The following is a 12,307-nucleotide window of genomic DNA, read 5'->3' on the forward strand; positions in this document are numbered from 1 at the left end:
TCATGGCCACCATCCTCTATTGGGACATCCCCAGTGCCTAGTATTCTTCCAGTTCCCTCCTCAAGTCCTTTTAAGATGGTACCTTTTCCCAGACCTTCTGGCAACTCATCCCCTCCTATCTCCTCAGGTACTAGGCCTTATGAGTCAATCTTCAATGATTCCCTCTCACTTGGCTCCTGCCCTGCTCAAGTCACTTTCCTTTCCCAAGAAAATCCTACCACATTCCTGTATCTTCCTTTAGATACCTACCTCTCTATTCCTGTCTCATCCAAAGTTCTCAAGAGCCGATACTTGATGTCCAGGTTCCCCTGTCTCTGCTTTCTGTTCCAGTCTTGCCCACCTCAGGGATATTCTTCAAACTGTTTCCTCTGTGCCTACAATCCCCATGACTGCACCCCACTGAAATCCTACCTGCATTATAGGCTAGAAGTGGGGTCCTACCTATTTTTAAGAGCCATCATCTTACTTCTGTGAATCCAACAATATTACCACAAACTAAGTGCAGATTAAGATGGAAACCTTTTAAATGTGATACCAAAATATGAGCGCCCACCAAAAAAAAAAAAAAAGCAATAAGCCCAGAAATGGCAGAGAGATTTAATGGCGAGTGTCAACTTCAATTGATGAATAATGGTTGCCTAGAGTGCTATGTTGAATTGGTTTCTGAGGATGCACCCTGACTTGAAGAGAAAGACTGCTGGGATTAGCAATATCTGAAAACACAAGTAAAAGAAAATGAAAAAGTTAATTGATATCCATCACACAGAAGGAATGTAATACCCAAAGCAGTGCTTTCCCGTACTCTTTACATCATCATATTATAGGCCTTTCTATAACAATCCAGCTCCTCATCCCCTCCTCATGAGCCCCAGCTTCCCCCACCTAAATAAGGTAGATACCTGAAATCTCACTTATAGGAGAAACCACAGGCACCAGAGCTGCTACTGGTGCTGGTGCCAGCTCCACTGAAGCTAGCGAAGAGACCAAATGTGAGGGTGGTGGTCAGGCTGGCACTATCACTGTCATTTGCACCAGCACTGGCACCACCACTCTCTTGGGCTTTGGCTTTTGCTTCAGCTCCTGCCTGGATCCGGGCTTTGGCCCAGGGTCCAATATCAGCTTCATCCCAGTTGCAGGGCCCAGCAGCATTCTCCGAGCCAAGCCCAATACCCATTCGAGCTCTAATCTCAGCCCTTGCTTTGGCTTCAGCTGCAGCCTCAGCTGCAGCTTTCAAATCTGCTTCCATTGCCTCTCGGTACTGAGCTGCCCATTCCTTGGGGTCCTTCTTTTGTACCTGAAATGGAAGTAACACCCATCAGAAAGATCATAATAAGAGAACTGAGCCCCTACTGTACACTAAGCATTATCTACATTTTATATATAATAACACAACAAATACTACTAGTAATTATGTACCTAATATGCCATCTCTACTCTGATACTAGCTCTGTGACCTTGGACATGTCACCTAATAACCTTTCTGAGCTTCAGTTTCCTCATATGCAATAGGGCAACTACATACTAGCTATAAGGATTAAGAGATTCAAAGTACCTGACATGTTTGGTGTGACAGAGGCTTCATAACGTTCATATACAAACAGCAGACTGCTCTGCACACATCCTGCCCCAACCAAGGACACCCAGTGCTCTTGATGTCAAGCTCAGGTAGCTCCCCAATTACCTTGCAGGCAAACTTGAGGACTTTCATCTTGCTGGTCTCATAGTAGGAACGCAGGCCCCAGAAGAATTCATACTCAGGGGGATTGCTATTAGGGACCCTGGCATAGTCCAGGTACCTTAAAAAGAGAAATTCAAGGTGTTTATTTCTAACTAAGACCACACATCCCCCCCTCCCAATGCGTGCATTGAACAGACTCTAGGTAGCAAACTACCCCACTAAATACTGCAGCTTTCCTCCAATATTAAGCTCTGTCTGATTAGCCCTGCCCAGAAGCCACTTGGAGGTAGAGGGGAGACGTGCAAGGCATCTGTTCAGAGAACAGCAACAAGTTTTGTGTCCCTTGTCACAATGAATCCAGATTCCTGTTGGGCATGTTATAAACAAAGGAGTCATTCTTCAGCACCCCTGTTATGAGCATATCCCACTACAAGGGTCTTGTCAATGGTCTGGTTGAGTCCTGGAAAGGTCTACTATAGTAGAGGACTACAAAGGCGAGAAACAGTCAACAAAGAACAGCATGCTCCAAACATGCTCCTATACTTCTGACTCTGTATGTGACTGTGTGTGGTCTGCCTATGTGAATATACACAAGTTTCCCAAGGACCAAGGATAGGGTGGGCCCTGGCTAGAAAGTCAGGAAGAGGGGGACCCAAGGACTGAATGGGCCAGCTGTGGGCCCTGCTCAGAGACTTCCCCTCTCTGAGACCCAAGTTCTTCAACTATAAAATGGAATACGATGACAGCACCTATTCTGCAGAGTTGTTATAAAAATGAAATGAGATGCATAAGCTAAGTTCCTAGCACAATAACTGGCTGCTTGAAGCTACTGCTCTATCCATTCCATGGAATTTTTAAGTGGAAATTAAATTCTATGATGCCCAGGCTGGCATGATAGAAAGAACCAAGATGGAGCCAGGTTCTAAACACAACTTGTAGCAGTTTGATGTGGTTATGAATTCCAAAAATAGATATTGGATTGTGATTGTAGTCTGGTCTGATTCTGGGCTTGAAGAAGTTATGATTAGGACTTTGATGGGGCGACATCATTAGGGCACCAAGGGGTGGGGACTCACAGATAAAAGGCATGGCAAAGAACAGAGTTCAGGGTTTTTGATGTTGGAGTTTTGATGTAGGAGTTTGATGCTGAAGCCTTAAGTTGGAGCCCCAGGAAGTAAGCTCACAGAAGAAAGAGAAGCAAGCCCCAAGAGAGGAACCCTGAGCCCAGGAAGAAGCAAGCCCTGGGAAGAGAGGAACCCTGAACAAGGAGAGAAGCAAGACCCTGGAAGGGAGGAACCCAGGAAGCCTGAACCCTTGCAGATGTCAGCAGCCATCGTGCTTTAACACGTGAAAATAGTCTTTGGTGAGGGAAGGAACTTATGCCTTATGGCCTGTTATCTGTAAGCTCCAACCCAAATAAATGCCCTTTATAAAAGCCAAACAATTTCTGGTATTTTGCATTTTGCATCAGCACCCCCCTTTGGCTGACTAATACAGAATTTGGTGCCGAGGACTGGGGAAGTGCTTTTGCAATTACCGAAATGCTGGAATGGTTTTATAAATGAGTAAAGGGTATTTTATGGAGGAATTGTGAGATGCTTGGAAGAAAAGACCTACAGTGCTTTGAAGAAACTGCTGACAGCAATATGGATGCTAAAGAGACTTTTTATGATGTCTTAAAAGTTAATGACAAAACTATTATTGAAAACTGGAATAAAGGCAATCTGTTTTAAAGTTGCAGAGAACTATGCATGATTAAATCCTGCTTTTTTATGGAAGGCAGAATTTGAAAATGGTGAGTTTGGGCATTTAGCTGAAGAAATTTCCAAAGTAAACCTACAGAATGCAGCTTGGTTTTTGTTTGCAGCTTATAGCAAAATGCTAGATGAGAGAGATAGGCTAAGGACTGAACTGTTGGGCACAAAGAAAACAAAAACTGATTCTGAAAATTCCAAGCCTCTGGAAATCAAGCTCCTATATGAAAGTGCCCCACTGTAGGACTTAACTAAACCTGGAACTTGTAAATCAGGATTGAAGATGCAGTTACGTCAGAAAGACTTGTGTAAATTCTTATTGCTGAAGGCTTGGACCCCTGCTTCTTGCATGCTAAACCAACAAGGTTTTTTGAAAGAGCTGCATGAAAAAAACCACTGTCAGCTTGGACTAAAAGGGACATGGAAAGTAAAGACTGAAGGAGAAACAGCTTTAAGAGGAAAAGCATGGAAGCTGAGATCTGGAATTAAGACATCACCTTGGACTTGCACAGGTCGGCTACCAGGGATGTGAAGACGGTTAACCACCGCAACGGGGAACTGAGAGTGCCTACAACTGCAAGCAGGAGAATCCCATCCATCAATCATGTGGATCTAAGCCCCCTCTCGATGTAGACTTGGACTGGACATCACCATCCCAGGGTCCAGAGGATGGGGGAATGTAATATGGATTAGGGTGGATTTACTGCTATTCTACTATAGAATGATCGTGACTAGTAATGGAAGAAACTGTAGCATTGATCTGGAGAAAGTGGCCATGATAGTTGCTGAGGGCAGGGTGCAGGAAGAAGAGATGAAATGTGGGGGCATTTTCGGGACTTGGAGTTGTCCTAAATGATATTGCAAGGACAGATGCTGGACATTATATATTCTGCCATAACCCACTGAATGTACTGAAGAGAGTGTAATCTACAATGTAAACTATAATACATGCAGTACAGCATGCTCCAAGATGTATTCACCAAATGCAATGGATGTGTCAGGATGATGAAAGAGGTTGCTGATGTGGGAGGAGTGAGGGGATGGGGGTTGGGTATGTGAGAACCTCTTTTTATTTTTTAATGTAACATATTTTGTGACCTATGTACCTTTAGAAAAGACAGTTTAATAAGAAAATTAAAATAAAAAAAATAAAAATAAAAAGGCCAAGAAAGGAACCCCACCCACGTGTACTGAGAGGGTGAGTGTGCACCAGCAATCGAAGAGGGTGGATGTTTCTACCTGATGTTCTGGGAGAGTTTTGCTGCCCCAGGGTACAGAGAAGGTGGAGCACATTCCCCAAGAATTATGACAGTTAAGGTCAGCACTCCACAAGTCTGAGATGGGTGGACCTATCCCCCATGGATTAGGGAAGGCCGGGTGGTCAACTCGTTGCTCTGAGAGGGTTGAGCCTGCATGCCAAAGGTTAGGGAAGGCAAGGTGGTCAACTCATTGCTCTGAGTGGGTTGAGCCTATATAACAAAGGTTAGGGGGAATTTTGTCTTTACATCACTGTACTAGGAGAGTTAAGGGAAGAATCAAGAAAATGGCCATTGGGCAAGCATGTGGAAATGGTGGGTTCCCATAAGGCACCAAGGAGAAGAAACCATCATCTTAAGAATGACTCTCAGACTGAAATCTAATGGAGGATGCCCTGTGAGTTTATTGAATTATAGAGGACCTGTGACTCATGTTTCCATCCCAATTTCTCCTTATTGTAATGAAAATGTTTATCCTTTGTCTGTCCATTTGTGTATTGGAAAGAGATTAATTGTTTTGTAAGTTTCAGAGATGTATAGCAGACAGGACTTTGCCCCAAGATAAACTGTATTTCTTTAAATTGATTGTGATATGATTTAGTACTTGCATTATTACTGATTTTTTTCAAATATTGTTATGTCTTTGGAATTCAGAGGGTGGAATGTAGCAGTTCGGTATGGTTATGAATTCCAAAAGTAGATATTGGATTGTGTTTGTAGTCTGGTCTGTATTTGGGCTTGTTTAAGTTATGACTGGGCTTTGATCAGGCCACATCATTAGGGCGTTGAGTCCCCACCCCTTGGTGGGTGAGGACTCACAGATAAAAGGCATGGCAAAGGACAAAGTTGAGGGTTTTTGATATTGGAGTTTGATGCTGAAGCATTAAGCTTGAGCCCCGGGAAGTAAGCTCATAGAGGAAAGGGAAGCAATCCCCAAGAAGAGAGGAACCCTGAGCCCAGTAAGAAGCACGTCCTGGAAAGAGAGGAACCTTGAACCCAGAGAGAAGCAAGATCCTGGAAGGGAGGAACCCAGGAAGCCTGAACCCACACAGACATTGGCAGCCATCTTGCTCCAACATGTGAAAATAGACTTTAGTGGGGGAAGTAACTTAGGCTTTATGGCCTGGTATCTGTAAGCTCCTACCCCAAATAAACATGTTTTATAAAAACCAACCAATTTCTGGTATTTTGCATCAGCACCCCTTTGAGTGACTAATACATGACTCTTCCATTTACTATCTGTGAAACCCTGAGCAAATGACTTCAGCTTTCTAAGCCTCAGTTTCCTCACATGTACAATGCTGCTGCTGCTAATCCCTCACAGAGTTGTTCTTAAGACTAAATGTGAATGTGCCATGTAATAGGTCAGGAAATGTGGTCTCCTTTTCCTTGTTACTGACCCTGGAACAACCTACTAACCTGCACACACACACACACCATGGCTATACCACACAGTTTTGAAACTGGCAAAACACATGGAATACACCAATATCAGATAAAGCCACTTACTTCTGCTTCACAAACTCATCAGTAATGAGCTTCTTCACATCCCCAAAGAGCGAGTGATGTACCCTGATGGAAGAGGGAAAAAAGCCACAATCAGGGCCATGGCACTTCTCAGATGTGGTCAGAGGCATTTCCAACATGGAAAAAAGGTTTCTAGTACAGGAAGGAAGCTTCACCAAAGCCCAAGAGACAGTGAGAGAGGGACTGGAACAGAGTTCAGGACCATTTCCCCATGCACCCAGGTCAGAACCCTGGGCCCTCTGGAACCTCCCACCCATTCCACCAGACCACCAGGCTGATGCAATCCTGGGACCATCCTCTCTTGCCAAAGGACAACATGGACAGCAAGTGCTGAGAGAGCCCAATCATACCCAGGGCGCAGCCCTAACTTGCGTAGCACCTCCCAGATGACAGCTGCAAGGGGAGGCAAGAGAGGACAAGGGACAGAAAGTGAACATAGGGAATTCAGATCATGGCCACTCATTCAGCTGCAGGCCCAGCTACTCACCCTCACTGGACCGATTTCCATTCATGAAGATGATGCTAAGAAGCACCATGAGGAGACCCAGCTTGGGTGAGTCCTTGGTCCTATGGGAATAGTGGGATAGAAAGGTTTATGTCTGGAAGCCATTTGCAAAGATATATCAGCCAACTCACTAGGTTAGTTTCTCCCAGATTCTGCCCGGTTTATGCTCCAAATGCTTTGTGAGCATGGGAAAGGCACTCAGACTCCTGAGGTTTAATCTCCAATTCAGTAAAATAGGGAATATCACATCCTTCCCTCCCCAGGTTTCTAAGAGGATGGAGAATGCTTGTCAATCTAGCACAAGACAGGTATTCAGGCAGTATGAGGCCCTTCTTTCTCTCCCAGATCCCTCAGTCCTGAGAGAACTGATGACTCTCCTGCCCTTTAAGCATTAGATGATCTACCCATACCAAGAAGCCCTCCCTTGAGAAGCACTCTACCAAGGCCAGGCCAGGCACCCTGGAAGAGATAAGCAATGACCAACTTGTTTTCTTGGGAAGTTTCTGGAGGGATAGAAAACCTGACAGCAGGAATGCCCTACTGCAGCTTTCTATACCCTTCAATCAATCAAAATCAGGCACTGTGACTGTGTGTGCAGAGATCCGACTCTACAGGAGCTGAAACAGAATTTTTAAAATCTCGTCTTTCCTGACTCTAAGAGAATGTGTGAGAGAGAAAAGGGAAGGGGACATGGACAAAAGCAGAAGCCCTCCCACCCAAACTCTTTCCCAGCTTACGTTCCCAGTATGCCTGCATCGGTGGGCTCTAGGGTGCTGAGAAGAATGTACAAGTGATCATTCTTATCAATTTCCTTCAATTGGATCCCAAATACCTATAGATGGGGAGAATAGCTTATGAGACCACAAAATTCAGCTTCCTGGGCATCCACAGTTCTCCACGTATCTAGGGCTTTTTGTTATGAGAAATAAGTGAGATAACACATGTTAAGTTCTTAGCTAAGTGCCTGGCACATGGTAAACATGGAATAAATGCACTATTGTCATTTTTGTGATTACTGCGATTCTAGGGAGACAGAAAATGGGGGACAGAATGGAGGGATGAGCACCTGAAATCACAGGATATCTAGTAGTAGATAGAAGCCTAGACTAAGAAATTAGGTGGCTTGGGTCCTAGGTGTGCTTTTACTTCTGAATTTCTGTGTGATTCATGGCCAATCTATACTCTACCCTAGGCTACCATCTTCCCATATGCTCAGTGATGGAGCTGGATTAGCAAGGGACATGTATACCTTTGTTCAAGGCTTCCCATAGCACCCATTCCCCAGGGCTGCCCTTTCACCTTCTCCAAGGAATAGCCTGCTCGTTCAATGATTTCAGGGTACACATCAGTGTATTCTTTGATGATGTCCTTCAGCATGTCTGCAAGGGGAGAGTGTTGTAACTAGGCTGAAGAGAATCCAGGTGGCCCCCATGCCCAAGTTATATACCCTCTGTCAACCATGCTGTGGGGGGCACAGCCAGGGTTCTAGGCTAATGAGCAGAGATGTGATCACAGCCAAATAAGAACTTTGGGAGGACAGAGGTCTAAGGATAAGAGCAAGGGATGCTCCCAGCACACAGGAGAGAGGGCAATGGAGAGCAGACTTCAGGGAGGGGGGGATGGTTAGGAGGACTCTACCTGAGCGCTTGATGGGGATCTTTGTCTGGTCCTTAACCAACAGATACTTCACCAAATCATTTGCCTGATAAGAGTTGGAAAAGATGGCAAGATCAGAATATGTTTGCAGAAGATTTGAAAGAACGGCAGAGGAAAGGACAGGCAAGGAAGTAGAAAAGCCAGAGTGGAGAGGTCAAAATCTTACCCTGCCTTGCAAAAGGGCTACATCCTGAGGTGGCGGCACTTGGGGTTCTTGGGACGATTGAAGCTTGGTGGCTCTACGACGAGCCTTGCCCCTACGAGCCTTAGGTGACCTCAGGGAGAGCAAGGCTCTCCGGGCCCAAGCAGCCAACCGAGTCCTTGATGCCCTGCGGGCCCAAAAGGCTATGGGGCCCCTTGAGGCCCTGCGGGCCATTGAGGTCATTAGGGCCTTTGACACCCTTCGGCCACCTGTGGTTCCAGTAGCCTGATCACTGCTGCCATCCTCTTCCCCATTCAGATGCTTCACCTGCATTAACAAAGAGGAGGCTCAACATCACCAGATGAAACAGATGGTCCCTTTTCCTCACCTTGTGTCTTCCAGGAATTCTCCTTAGTCTCCCACCCCATATTAACAACCTGACCACTAGACAGTGGTCACCCTGAGTCCTGAGTTTGTTTTTCACTGACTTCCAGGCAGTTTAATCTCCCCACAAGGCCAGGAGCACCCAAGTGGGGGAAATCTGAGGCTTTTCCTCTTCCTATATCCTGTACTGGCTCTGCCTGTACCACCCCGGACAAGTCACTTTACCTCTCTAGGACTTAGTTTCCTTCTCTTTAAAACCAGGACTATGACCCCAATCTTATAAACAGTACCTTCAAAATTTAATGAGAATCTGTGTGAATGTGCCTAAAGGCCAAACACATGGTAGCTACTCTGTAAATATAAACTGAATTCAGATTGCAGCTAGGTGTATTCACATCTCCTCTCTCTACCAGTCTGTAATCTCTCTGAGGACAGGAAGTACATCACATACCTCTCAGTGTCCCCACAGCCTTGATGAGCACAGCGAACTTAGTAACTTTGTAGAACAAATGAATGGAGAGGAGGATTGGAAAGGCAAAGGTGGAAACTGCAGAAAACTTACCTTTCGGGCTTTCTTGGCCTTGACTTTGGGCCGTGTATCTTGATTCTCCTGAGCCTGGGCAGCTGCAGCCTCAGACTCTGGCTTATCTGCCAGACCCTGAGAGGCATCAGCCCCAGTTTCCAAGGACTTTGTAATGACCTGGGTACCAGCCACACAGCTGACCTTTTTGGTCTCAGTGGCAGATATTGTCAAAGCCTGTGGGTCAGCATTCTGCACCTTGGTGTCAGCAGCTGGACTCTTGTTTTCAGCTGTCAGAATCTGGGTATCAGTCAGCTGAGTGGTAGCTGAGGCCTGGGTAACAGCTGCATCCTGAGACCCTGGGGCCTCTGAGACCTCTGTGGTTTTTGAGACCTCTGAGGGATTTGAGACATTCAGGGTCTCTGAGACCTCTGATGCTTTTGAGGACTTTGGTGCCTCTGAGACCTCCAAGTTCTGAGTCACTGTCAATAGGGTTTGCATCATCAAGCTGTTGTCCTCTTCTGAAGCTTCAGCCTGCAATAAGAGGAAGCAGGGAAGTTCAAGGACCTTCTCCCAACCCCCAGGTAGGTAAATGACTCCAAAATTCCAGGGCTGGGAGAGGATAGGAGGTGGCCTCACCTGGAAGCGGGTTAGACCCGCACCAACACTCTCGCTTGTGTCAGACATGTCTCAAGTTGCCTGGCAAGGGTTGAGCCTAAAGGAGAAAAAGCCTAGGTCAATGGCAGAGCCCACTGAACCTCCTCTTTCCTGTTCCGCCTGAAGCTGACCCTCACCTTTCCCTACGGCCACAATTCCAAACCTTTCCCCAGTCCCCACCCCCACAACGACTCCCTTCTCAGATACAGGAATCCCGGGTCTTAATTCTCTGCAGCCGCACCTTTCCCTTCTCCAGGAAGATGGTGCCAGCGCGGCAGCTGAGGACCCCGCCCCTTTTCCCAATGCACCCCCAGGCGCCGGTCGATAGTGCGCATGCGCGCCTGGTGCAGGGCTCATCGAAGCCCCACCCGCTTTCCTTACACAAGCCTTTTCTCCGAACATGCGCATTCGGCAGCAGGCCCTTCGGCCCTACTCTACACGCCCCTTTCTAGCGATCCATAGTACGCGTGCGCACTGGTAACGGTCACAGACCACTGTTCCCGAACACACACCCCTCTCCAGATCCGTAGTACGGTTAGTTCCCACCCATCCCCAACAAGCCTCCCACCCAAATTGTCTTGTGGTCCGGTAGTCCCGGGCCCTCCCCAACACACACCCACCCCACAAAGTCCACAGAGCCTCCCAGCCCCGCCCTTTTTCCTAACATACCCCTCTCCAACAGAGGCAAAGCGCCCCTTCCCTGATACAGCCCCCTCCCCAAATCAGTATTGAGCTAGTGGCTCCATCTTGTGCCCAGCCAAACCCGGTGCAGTCCCCGCCCTTTTCAGCCAGACGGATCCAGTACGATCCGGTTCTTTTGACAGGTTTTCGCCAGATCCCAAGGGGTGGGGCCGACCCTACCCAGTTCTGATTCAAAGCAGGGCCTAGCTCACCTTCTCCTGCAATTCCCAATTGCGTGCGCTCTCTCCAAACCCCTCCGAAACTCGAAAACTACCCTTCCCCCTCCAGGCCGGAAGTAGTCCCTCCCCTTTCCGCCTCCCTAGGGGGGCCTTGGTCCCAGTCCGTCTGCCCCTCCCCCGCTCCCTGCTCCTCATTCCTTATCCCCCACCCCACCCCCATAGACTCTCTGCCTCGCTCCATATCCCCAATTCCCCCATCACATTTTGTTTGCCCCACTGAATTCTCTATTCTCATTCCATACATCCTCATTCTTGTTATCTATGCTCCCCCACCATCAGTATTCCCTATCCCCTCTCTGCATCCCCTATTCTTTTCTCTGGATCTTCATTTCCTCTCAGTATTCCCCTCCCATTTCGTATCCCCTGTTCACCATCCAAAATACCCAGTTCCCCATTTTTCTCCTCCCCACCCGCTAGTCTGCTCCTCAGTCTATACAACCTACTACTCAGTTGTCGTCGTCGCATACATCTCCCTCCTGGTTACCTTTCCGCCAGCTGCAGTACTGTAGTAAGAACTGCCCACCTGCCTGGGAAGCTGGAACCACTGTCTAACTGCCAGAGAACCCCAACCTCAACGCCCCTCACGTCGTCCTCAAGCGAGTCGAAGATGCGTCTGCCTTCTCTCAGTCCCTCTCGAAGTCTCTCAGACTCCAGGACTACAGCTGCAGCCAGCCCAGCCCAGCCCGGCCCCTTTCCGCAGCCCCCTGCCACCCCACCCTTCGTCTTCCTCGGGGGTGGGGCAACGGGGCCCGGCTCAGGGCTGCCTGACGCCAAAGCCTTATGCCACTAAACCAGGCTTGGTCTGACGCCTTTCCAACCAAAACCACCCCCTCAAAACCATTCATTCACTGAATTTATTTATTTTTGTCTTTATTTTTCCTTATTACAAAGGTAATATGTTGTGAAAATTCAAATAATGCAGAAACATATAACATACGAGTGAAAGACTGCTCTTATCTCATCGCCCAGAAAATTTTGGCATACATCCCTCCAGATTTTGGTCTATTCATATATTAATTATTTGAGCCCCCCACACGCTCACACAAATGGTACACTATATCTGCTGTTGTGATTTGGATTTTTTCCAGTTATACATCTTGCCCATCCTTCTGTGTTAGTTCACATTTTTCTTAGCTGCATAATCTTTTCTTATATAAATGCCCCATAATTTATTTAACTAGTCCAGTGTGCATGGTCATTTAGATTACTTCCTTTTATTATTATTACAAAAATGCTGCAAGGAACATTCTTGCATGTATCTTTCTGCAATTGTGTTGATATCTGTAGGATAAATTTATAGAAGTGAAT

The 12,307-nt window shown here is 46.9% G+C and overlaps 1 protein-coding gene and 1 non-coding gene across 9 annotated transcripts; both read right to left on the reverse strand.

Moving 5' to 3' along the window:
- Nucleotides 1-577: 577 nt before the first annotated feature.
- MAGED2 (MAGE family member D2) lies at nucleotides 578-11,806 on the reverse strand. Of its 8 annotated transcripts, none has more exons than XM_058292066.2 (13): nucleotides 11,484-11,806; nucleotides 10,062-10,137; nucleotides 9,465-9,956; nucleotides 8,543-8,845; nucleotides 8,359-8,422; nucleotides 8,020-8,099; nucleotides 7,458-7,552; nucleotides 6,703-6,782; nucleotides 6,566-6,608; nucleotides 6,198-6,260; nucleotides 1,682-1,796; nucleotides 900-1,294; nucleotides 578-713 (listed from the first exon to the last, which is right to left on the reverse strand). In XM_058292066.2, exons 2-12 carry the CDS (start codon nucleotides 10,107-10,109, stop codon nucleotides 908-910), a joined length of 1,770 nt encoding a protein of 589 aa, XP_058148049.1. In that variant the 5' UTR covers nucleotides 10,110-10,137; nucleotides 11,484-11,806; the 3' UTR covers nucleotides 578-713; nucleotides 900-907. The 8 variants fall into 8 exon arrangements, with proteins under 8 accessions (XP_058148049.1, XP_058148051.1, XP_058148050.1 ...); XM_058292068.2 differs by having other exon boundaries at nucleotides 11,523-11,697; XM_058292067.1 differs by lacking the exon at nucleotides 11,484-11,806 and adding an exon at nucleotides 10,973-11,065.
- On the reverse strand, nucleotides 1,976-2,104 carry LOC111766970 (small nucleolar RNA SNORA11). The gene has a single exon (XR_002798880.1). It is a non-coding gene; the product is annotated as a small nucleolar RNA SNORA11 (small nucleolar RNA).
- Nucleotides 11,807-12,307: the final 501 nt, after the last annotated feature.

This window comes from Dasypus novemcinctus, chromosome X (genome assembly GCF_030445035.2).
Source record: "Dasypus novemcinctus isolate mDasNov1 chromosome X, mDasNov1.1.hap2, whole genome shotgun sequence".
In the NCBI taxonomy this organism is placed as follows: Eukaryota; Metazoa; Chordata; class Mammalia; order Cingulata; family Dasypodidae; genus Dasypus; species Dasypus novemcinctus.